This window comes from Lampris incognitus, chromosome 14 (genome assembly GCF_029633865.1).
Source record: "Lampris incognitus isolate fLamInc1 chromosome 14, fLamInc1.hap2, whole genome shotgun sequence".
NCBI classification, from domain to species: Eukaryota; Metazoa; Chordata; class Actinopteri; order Lampriformes; family Lampridae; genus Lampris; species Lampris incognitus.
In genome coordinates, this window is record NC_079224.1 from 23,277,610 (window position 1) to 23,288,297 (window position 10,688).

A 10,688-nucleotide genomic window follows, 5' to 3' on the forward strand; every position below is an offset into this window, starting at 1 on the left:
ACCAGCAATTGAGCCTTCTGCAATCATGCCAGACTCAATGCAGAGGTCTTTGAGTCCAGCATCTTGGAAACGCTTTCCTATTATTGCCAGCAGTGTGCAGATGGTGTGGAATACCCCAAGCCTAACGATGATATCATGGAACTTGTCATGGTGTTTCCATGTGATCTCGACAGCCTTCGCATACAGGGCTTGGTCAAAGACACAGATAATCTTCCTCAGGCCTAAGCACTGCATGATGCTCAGTGACTGGTTAAGCACCTCGTTGACAGTAGACATTTGTGTCGCTGGAGCATTGATGGTAGGCAGATAGCCTATATTGTCGGGGATGACCGTCATCTCTCCTCGAGTCAGGATGTTGAAGCCTGTCCAGCTGCTGACTGACTGTTCTTCTTGTTGTGACATGCGTGCTAGGACCCAAAGAAGGTTTTTCTCTCTGGCAAGCTTAGTATTGGCCGCAGTATCGGCATCTGACTTTTTGCTTTGTGGTGGCCCTACCCGTTATCCAGCATTGTAAGTTGGTAACATTGGTGGGGGTCCATCAATGCTTCTCTTCTTTGTTTTGGGAACAGTGGGCATGGGTTGGACAGGAAGTGGGTTGACTGGCTTTGCTTGCACAGCAATCCCATTGACTCTGTGAGATGTTCCCTCACCACTGACAGTTTCTTCAAGACGGTCGATATTGTCCCAGGCTAAAGTTGTGAATATGCCAGGATGGATGTTAGCTGGAAGGGCAATGCCACTCCCTGATGATGAGAGTTTCTGGAGACACAGGGCAGTGTTGATCTCTTCCATCTGTGAATAGGACACACTGTGACCAAGTCGGTTGAGGATGTTTATCAACTCTACATTTCCTGTCAACGATTTGACACTGAATGGCAGAACAATGTGCTTGGAAGGCTTGGTATTTCCACATGTCACTGCATATACTATGTCATGGCCAAATGACTGCAGAAGGCACTGCACTCTCTGGGATGCATGATCAGGATCATTTGAGCCTGTGAGTAGAGAGTACAGGAAGATAATGAGTGACTCTGGAATGGTAGGACATTCTGCTTCTGGTTTGACTTCAGGCGGCCAGGTTTGAGGAACATCTTGACTTTTGATGTCTGCTCTCAATTTGATGGCTGCTTTGGCTATAACATCTTGTGCACTGACACTTTTCAGGGTCTGCAGCTCCCTTTTGAGAGACTGATTTTCTTTGGCAAGTTCCCTCATGGACAAGTTATCGGGATAGAGGAGGAATTTTCCTTTCTCATCAGGGAATATCTGCAAGGCTCCAGCAAACTCACTCTCCAGGTTTCGCCTTATGTGCTTCTTGGTTGATTCCTTGACTTGGGCAATGCCTTGGGAGTTCATTGAAGCTACCAGTCTAGAAGAGAGATCAGTCATTGTCATCACTTGAGGATTGCCAAAAAGCTCCATCCTGATGAAGAGGAACAGCTCATTGTATGCCTTATTCACAGCAGCTTCATACTGGGCTGCAGCATCATCATCTTCATTGCTGGCAACCTCTCCTTTGGAAACCTCTTCTTTGGTGTAAAGGCTATAGCATGACCTGTGGTAGTGCCCTTCAGCTGCTACAAGGTCTCTACTCACAATGGCAAGGATTCTGCTGTCCCTTTTCTTTGTGGCTGCACTCCTGATCTTTGCATCAGCTCGCAGTTCTCGACACTGCACCAGTACTTCTCTCGTATTCTGTCTCTTGGAATATTTGCTGTTTTTCTGACAAAATATGCACTCTGCATCATAAGTCCTAGATGTACTTGGAGCATGTCCAGCTACTCTCTTAGATTGTTTCTCTTCAGCAGAGACACAACTTTTCTTTTCTTTTGCAAGGAGGCCATCAAGAATTTGCTTCATAGTGAAGATACTGCGACACTTTCTGTGGTAGTAGATTGCTGGAATCTGTCCCTCAGGAATGTCTTTTGCCAGTTTCAAAACTGGTGCATGATTTCGTATCTGAGCTGCCCTGAGCAGAGTTCTCCATGAGTCGACACTTTGTAGTGAAACCAGCTTATCTGTATCATCAGAACAGTGGATAATGCACTCCACCCGTGGGCGCTTTGGTATTGGGTAAAAACTTGCTTGTTCACCAGTGGCCATATTCAGTCAGTTTTCACCTGCCACAAACAAACAAATACATGTAACTTAGGTGTATGAACACTACTAAAACAAAGTTTACTTTGCTTCACCAGCGTCATATTACCATTATTTATCTTACATAGCCACAAATAGATACATTACCTAGTTGCTATGCAACTGCTGTATTTTGTCCACATGAGGCCGCTAAAATCAACACAAGATGAAAGTTCCTCGTAGCCACTTTAACTAATCATATTAACATATACATTAAAAGAACATGCTAACATTATGGGAAATTAGCTTACAATCTTCTCCAGAGTGAGACAAGAAGATAGATACCAGTTTCCTCTATATGTGTTTAGTAGAAAGCTATCTGGCTGCACGTTAGCCTAGCTTAGCACAATGAATGGAAGTACACAGTACTGGTTATCCTTGGTTGTTGGCCAACTAAGAACTGTCCCAGAGTTTAAGCTAGGCTAATCAGTACCAGGGGTGTTGAAATGCTATATTTGTAAAAATCTGGGCAAATACACAATCGTGAGAGGCACAGAAACAGGTTTCCTGAAAGAAAAATGAAATAGCTGCTCATTTGGAAAGGTTATCATGTATTATTTTACTTCTGTTAGTGTACCAAATAAAATGGCACCAGTGAAGTTGTGTCACCTTGGGTGATATCGATATCTGGTCTGACCCATGGACTAACTGGCTTTGGTCTAGTTAGTTTCTTAGTAATAATGCCCTTCTAATTTAAGGTTCACAATCACCTCACACAATGAAATAGTATGGGTATATTATACATTTCCTGAATCTTTACAGTCCTGTGAGTATTCCAGTTTTTGTGTTTTGTGTCCCTGATATTCCTTGATGCCACAGGGCTAAAAGAAAGTATATAGTTTAGGCGAAAATTGCAGAAAGATGTGTGTTATTGACGGGTTGAAGAGCTCAAGTGACCTCTATATTTGTGAGAAATATCCACAACAGGGCTTGAATGAAAGCTAAGAAGGTCCCCTTTAAAATGATACCAAAGACAATATTATAGAACATTGAAAAATGTCCTGACCATGAGGCTAAACCAGGATATGCACCAGCGTCTAAAATGCAATTTACTTTAGGGGGTGGTTAACTTCATGAGCTGATAACTGTGATACAGCTGCCACTCAGGAATGGTTATCATACCAAAATATCATCTACAGACATGGATCCTTTCAAAAATTATAAGTAAGTTTTGCCACCTTGAGTGTACCGAAATAGAAAATTTTGGGCTCTAGCCCATGGACTAACTGGGCCAATCCAGAGTACGAATCCTCTTTCTCTGAAGCCATTCCTTTGTAGTTTTGCTGGAATGCTTTGGGTCATTGTCTTGTTGCATAATCCATTTTCGTCCCAGCGTCAACTCCCTGACTGATGGCAGGAGATTCTGGTCAAGAATTTGTTGATATGCTGGAGAATTCATGGTTCCTTGGATAATATGGAGTCGTCCAGGTCCAGAAGCAGAAAAGCAGCCCCAGACCTTCACATTTCCACCACCATGCTTCACTGTTGGGAGGAGGTTCTTTTCTTCATATGCAGTGTTGGCTTTTCTCCAAACATGTTGGTTTTGATTGTGACTAAATAATTCTATTTTGGACTCATCTGTCCAGAGAATGGACTTCCAGAAGGTCTCTGGTTTGTCCAAGTACTCTGGCAAAGTTGAAATGGGCAGCTTTGTTCTTTTTTGAGAGCAGAGGCTTCCTTCTAGCAACCCTCCCATGAATGTCATGGCTATTCAATTTTCGTCTGATTGTAGACACATGCACATTTGTCCCAGATGCTACCAGAGAGGTCTGCAACTCTCTAGAGGTGATGTGTGGGTTAGCCTTTACCTGATTTATTATTTTTCTGGTGCTTCTGGGTGATAGTTTTGATGGGCGTCCACTTCTAGGCAGAGTTGCTGTCATGTTGAAGGCCCTCCATTTGTAAATTATTTGTCTTACAGTGGATGGATGGAGCTGGAATCTTTTGGAGATGGGCTTATAGCCCTCCCCAGACTGATGGGCTGTCACTACCCTCTTCTTCATGTCCTCGGATATCTCCTTTGCTCTCGGCATTGTTGATTTGTATGGGACCACAGTGGTTTGGTTGATTTCCTCTCTCTTTTAATTAGTGCAGGCCAAACCCTTTCCCAAGGATGTCTCATTTCATTGGTCTGCTTAAATGATTAATTAAGCACCCAAATGTGTTTCACCACAGTCTGTTACCTGCTTGACTTAACCAATGCAGCTGGGGGTTCACTTCCTTTTGCACATACACTATTCCATGTTTCATGTAGTTTTGGGGCTACTTAAACAAATCCCACTAAACAAGTACATGAAATTGATAAACATATATATCTGAAATTTCATACATAAAAACTGGTGATGATAAAATAAGAAAATCATGGTAAAACAACAGAAACATCTAAACTGCTCAAGGGGTTCACATACTTTCAAGCAGCACTGTATATAGTGTTTTTTTTTTTTCAGAAACCATCAGTGATGTTGACAAAAGTGATCAACAAATGAGTGGAATATTATGATAGAATATTAAGATAGATGAGTGTGTGATGCACGAAACAGGTTTGTACTTCTATGAATTAAAGTTTTTTTTCCCTACATCTATCTTATGTATACACATATATGTATGTGTGTGTGTGTGTGTATACGTATATACGTATGTGAGTTTTATGAAACCCTAACTCCACTCTGTCCTATAGTAGAACACCTATTCTATTCTGGGTGTCAAAAGAGGAAGAATAACTTCATGAGCATTAATCATAGAGGATGCAGAAGTATAAAAAGCAGACGGGAAAACCCAGTCAGTCTAGTAATTAGCTCACTCACTGTCTGGCATCATGACAGTCTGCGGAGAGTTGAGTTTCAATGTGGATCACGGCTATCTGGAGGGCCTGGTTCGAGGAATGAAGGCTGAGATTCTGACTCGCTCTGAGTATCACAACCTGGCCCAATGTGATACTCTTGAAGGTAACACAATACATTTATGGTAATCATTAGTTCTGCTTATGATGCTCCGTCCGTAATTCATCATGTCTATATTACCGTATCTTATTTTATCTGATCTGATCTGAACTGTGCTCTTCTGTGCAGACATGAAGCTGCACCTGCAGAGTACAGACTACAGTGGTCTCCTGTCTTCATCAGCTGAGGATCTGACTGTTTCTCTAATGGACACCAAGCTGAGAGAGAACCTACTGGCAGAGTTCAGCTGCCTGCGATCCAATGCCCTTCCACCCCTCTCCACCTTTCTCGACTATATCACGTATGTTTTGGCATCATAACATAACTTCTCCAGCTCCTTTTGACAGAACGGTTCAGCAATACAGTACAATCTCAGTAACATCAGCCTGAACATTACTTTTCATTACATTACTTTTCATAACTCACTATCAGTCTCGGGAAATAGCCAGATTTATTAACCTTACACTTAGCAACATGCAAAGCTTGCGATCAGTCGACCTCAAAGGATAGAAATAAAAGTTGTAAAGGCCTACAGTGTAATTTGTACATACCATATGCTCCCAAGTCATCCTTGGGGCATCATACGGCCTGTAAAGAACATCTGGCTGGCTCTTGGATCAACTCCAGCGTGTACATTTTCTACCGGCTTATCGTCGTCTTCCATGTAAGACATGTTTGAATGGTGTCCATGACGGCATTTATTCAACATCTTGCAAAGGTGATGTGTTTCTGAGCGGCCACAGGCACGTGTATTCAATAAGCTTTTTGATCATATATGATCAAAACAAAGTCAGATGGATGTCTGAGTTAATCCGATGATTTTCCACAGAAAACTTTGTTTGGGTCCAACAGTACAATCCTTATATTGAAGAATCCTATAAGCGTCTCTTTAACAAAACAAAAAAAAGATTTTCATACCATTAAAAGAAAAAAAACAAAAATGCAGGGGGAGCAGTGGGGGGAAGGTGTGTGTTAGGTGCTAAGAGGGGATGGATAACAGCTTTCCAGATTATTAAAACACTAATATATAGGGCATCCTCGTAGCGTAGCGGTCTATTCTATTGCTTACCAACATGGAAAACGCCGGTTCGAATCCCCGTGTTACCTCCGGCTTGGTCGGGTGTCCCTACAGACACACTTGGCCATGTCTGCGGGTGGGAAGCCGGATGTGTGTACGTGTCCCGATCTCTGCACTAGCGCCTCCTCTGGTCGGTCGGGGCGCCTGTTCAGAAGGGAGGGGGAACTGGGGGGGGAATAGTGTGATCCTCCCACGCGCTACATCCCTCTGGTGAAACTCCTCACTGTCTAGTGAAAAGAAGCGGCTGGCAACTCCACGTGTATCGGAGGAGGGATGTGGTAGTCTGCAGCCCTCCCTGGATCGGCAGAGGGGGTGAAGCAGCGACCAGGACGGCTCAGAAGAGTGGGGCAATTGGCCAAGTACATTTGGAGAGAAAAAGGGAGGAGAAAAAAAAATACAAACCAATGACATGGTATGTGATGACAAGGTAAATTGGATGACGTAGCTGCAGAGATGAAGGCTATTGCCAATAGTCCCATCCACCCTCTCTATCCCTCCTGTGAAGTTCAGATTCCTTGCCCTCTCGTCATTCTCTCAAAGTGGCCACTAGCCCATGCAATCACCCACCTTTAAAAGATGACGTACTATATGTGATGCATGTGTGCAATCACACAATTCCCAGGCCACAGCCGGACAATAAAGTTGTCTCAGTGCTCTTCGTGTTACATAAATGAAGAACCTGCCTCTCATTTCATTTCCAACCTGCTCTCTGCTGTCCTCTTTGCTGCCATAGCTACAGTTACATGATCGACAATGTGGTGATGCTGATCACTGGAGCTCTGAAGCGAAAGGATGTGGCAGAGCTGCTCCCACGGTGCCACCCGTTAGGCGCCTTTGACCAGATGGCAGCGGTGGGCATCGCCTGCACCCCTGCTGACCTCTACTCGACCATCCTGGTGGACACACCACTCGGTAACAATTTTGGAGTTTCATCGTTTTCACACAGACATGTAATTTAAAAATGAAACCTGATGTGGCATCTATACACACACACGCACGCACGCACGCACGCACACACACACACACACACACACACACACACACACACACACACACACACACACACACACACACGTCTCCACAAGTGACGATAAAAGGGTTTAGACATATAGGCAAGATATGAGCCTATTTAAAAGATACAGTAAATAGATGAATTGACAGATTTTGAGATACCATGTTACAAACCAATACACACATTCTGTGTCGATTTGAATTCCCAGCTCTTTGTTTGCTGGACAAACACTCCCATAATTAAGCAAATCAGCCCTGTTTCATACAGAATGATAACAAAAGCAAGATAGGTAATTGCTATTTCTACAGAATATCAAACATTTCAATTATTGGGAACCAGTTTGTGGACCAAAAGTGTTGATGATTGGACCAATGGCCAGCATCAACTGTTTTTCCTAAATTCAGCAGTTAGTTAATGGAAATCATTTTGACAGGCCAATCAGGGCAACGTAGAGTACGTTTCTGCAATCAAGTCTCTTTAACAAATATATGGTTACTGGTCCAACATTTGAAAAGCAGTCGGGCAACAATTATTGACATATTACCCACAAGGGAATAAGATTACCTTTCTAATCCCAAAATATGGCCACCCCAGATCATCTGCAGTTAATTATGTGGAAAGAAGATGAACCAGATTGGGAAATTCTTCTGTACCTTACTGATGACTGGATCATGGGTTTGAGCTTTGGACATTTAACTTGTTAACCCTTCATGTTGTCTACTTAACGATGGCCATGATGTTTATCTGTTCAAGCCTGAATTTTAGTGATTGGTGGATGGTTGCGCTATATGCAGGTTTGTAGCACGCATCCTACTGCGTATGTACACAAGCTTAGTTTTGCCGAGATATGTCCTGTCAAGTGCTTGCTTTTCATTACAATATGACAACCAGGGCGACTACCATTCAACTCAAGTCAAGGTCCCCATCATGCACCACTTTATAGAAATTGCACATGTGGATGGAAGAGAGAACTGCTGAACATGTTAAAGGGTCGATCCTACATCGACTTCCAGTGGGTGAAGTAATGGAAAGCTGTTGTCTCCTGCTCATGTTATGCTGTTTACCACCGAGCCCCTGGAAACTTCATGAGCAAATATTATGGAACTAGTGAGCAATCCAGCAGCAACTCTTTGAACAGTGTGGCAAGCTGAAAAGGCAAGATAGGCCACACATTTATTTGTGTGTGTGGGGGGGGGGGCTGCTATCACTACAAAATAAAAATCAAATAATTGCCCCCTCAAATTATGATTCTTTGTGTTGCAGCTCAGTTTTTCCAGGGCAATGTGTGTGAGTCCAACTTGGATGAGATGGAAGCGGAGATCCTGAGAAACAAACTGTATAAGGTGACTTCAGGGAGCCCATGTTACTGCTTTATCCATCAAGTGGCATGATAAATAAAACATGACGCTTTCAGTTCGTACTCCTGCTCAAATCTGAAGTGTTTATGCAAAATATAGCCAACAGTGTGTTCATGCACGCCTCTATCTATTTCATGTTTAAGTTGCATTGATCAAACAAAACCCTATATTTGATATAGGTTAACAGCGATCAATCTTTTTTTTCCTTCCATCAGACCACACCTGATTTTTTCTTTTTTCTGTTTTTTTCTTAGGCTTATTTAGAGTCTTTCCACTCATTCTGCAACCACATTGGCGGTGCTACAAAGGATGTCATGTGTCCTGTCCTAGAGGTATTGAAAGTTTGCTCACATCAGAGAAGAGCTGTTTTGTTTTAATTCATTTGCCAGAGACAGTTTACTGCAAGCTGCCCATGCGACAGGCACACTCCTCTGTGCATGATGTGTGTGATGCGTGTGTGCATGATACAGTTCGAGGCAGACAGGCGGGCCTTCATCATCACAGTGAACTCCTTTGGGACAGAGCTCAGCGGTGCAGAAAGGAGATCCCTCTACCCAATCTGTGGCAAACTTTACCCTGAAGGACTGCGACTGCTTGCCAAAGCAGAGGACCCCGAACAAGTCAAAGCCGTGGCTGAACACTATCCGGTGAGTCTGGACTCCATTGTAATACTTCCATCATGAGTGGCATGATGTTGCTGCAGTTAGAAAACCAATCAACGTTGCAGCGAGACTGTTTGGACGCTTTAGCCCGATTTAACATGCTAAATGCTCTCCTCCAGGACTACAAAATTATTTTTGATGACTCTGAGCCGGGGTCGATTCCCAGGACTTTGGAGGACCGATTCTTTGAAGAAGAGGTAAATAACCCCTGTTGCTATACATCGCATCCTGTGCACAGCTGCGGCTTTCGTATTTGTATACTGGAACCATGGAAAATCAAAACTATAAACAACTGGAAACGAGCCAGTCTATAAGTGGTTCTTACCGTGGATCAGTTGTTTCAGTTTTAAACAGCAAAATTCCACCCTGTGGTTAATATCTGTCTGCCTGCCAGCTGTGATTTAATTTCAGCCTGTGTTTACCTCACTGATTTGGCTCCCTTCTTATCTGTCCGTCTCTCCATCTGTCATCTCTTGGACAGGTGAGGCTGAATAAACAAGCATTCCTGCAGCAGTTCCACTTTGGCGTGTTCTACTCATACGTCAAACTGAAGGAGCAGGAGAACCGTAATATCGTCTGGATTGCCGAGTGTGTGGCGCAGAGGCAGAAGTCAAAGATAGACAGATACATACCAATTCTCTAGACAAGCAGGAGGGCCGACTACTAAATCTGAATAAAGACGAAGCAAAGCAGCATATGTGAAAAACAGCATTTATGCATCTTGTTAAAAATCTACATGAGAAATGTCAATGCCTTTATAGTTCAAGTCGTCGACTTGTATCTTCAGTGTTTGAACTCTGTGTCATGACTGATCTCTAAAATTATTAAAACCATTCTTCTATTCACAGACAATATAAGAACATGAGCATTCACATTTACAGCTAACTAATACGAGGGCACTCAAAGCCATTAGTACTGTTCCCTATCAAATCATAAGCGTAGTGTCATGCCTAGAGAGAACCATAATGTACATGAGGGGAAGAATGAAAGTACATGATCAGTTGCACAAAACATGACGTGAAATTAGCAACGGAAGTGCACAGGTAAAGTAATTAAGTACAAGAAGTGGTATAAGATAGCAAATCTATCAACTTCGGCAAATCTGACAAAAAATGCTCCTTATTCACCCGTAGCGCCTTTCCTTGCTTCATGCTCGCACTGAAACAGAAAACAGGGAAGACACAAATGAGGAAGATGAAGTTAAGCTTTCTTTTGGCACCACCGCACCTACAACTTCAGAACATTTTTTTTTATTCTGTGTTCCTTCAGTCTTGAACATTTCAGTGGTGTTATAACTTACAGCACTGTGCAGGAAGATCCAGGGGGACGTAGTTTTGCCGACAGAGGTGAACAAACGCAGCAGCTAATCTACAGGGGGATCTGGTTGGGCCTGACAAGGACCTGCAATGGCTAATCTCACACACCGACAGGAACTGGCCCGGGTCCACCTGCAAGAGAGGGGGGAGAACGAGTGTACTGATGTCACATTTTTACTTATTTATC

General features: G+C 43.1%; 1 protein-coding gene across 1 annotated transcript; it reads left to right on the top strand.

Moving 5' to 3' along the window:
- Positions 1 to 4,951: 4,951 nt before the first annotated feature.
- Positions 4,952 to 10,021, top strand: LOC130124149 (V-type proton ATPase subunit d 1-like). Its single transcript, XM_056293586.1, has 8 exons — positions 4,952 to 5,081; positions 5,205 to 5,376; positions 6,887 to 7,065; positions 8,429 to 8,508; positions 8,778 to 8,855; positions 8,994 to 9,170; positions 9,305 to 9,382; positions 9,667 to 10,021. Exons 1-8 carry the CDS (start codon positions 4,952 to 4,954, stop codon positions 9,826 to 9,828), a joined length of 1,056 nt encoding a protein of 351 aa, XP_056149561.1. The 3' UTR covers positions 9,829 to 10,021.
- The last annotated feature ends 667 nt before the right edge of the window (positions 10,022 to 10,688 follow it).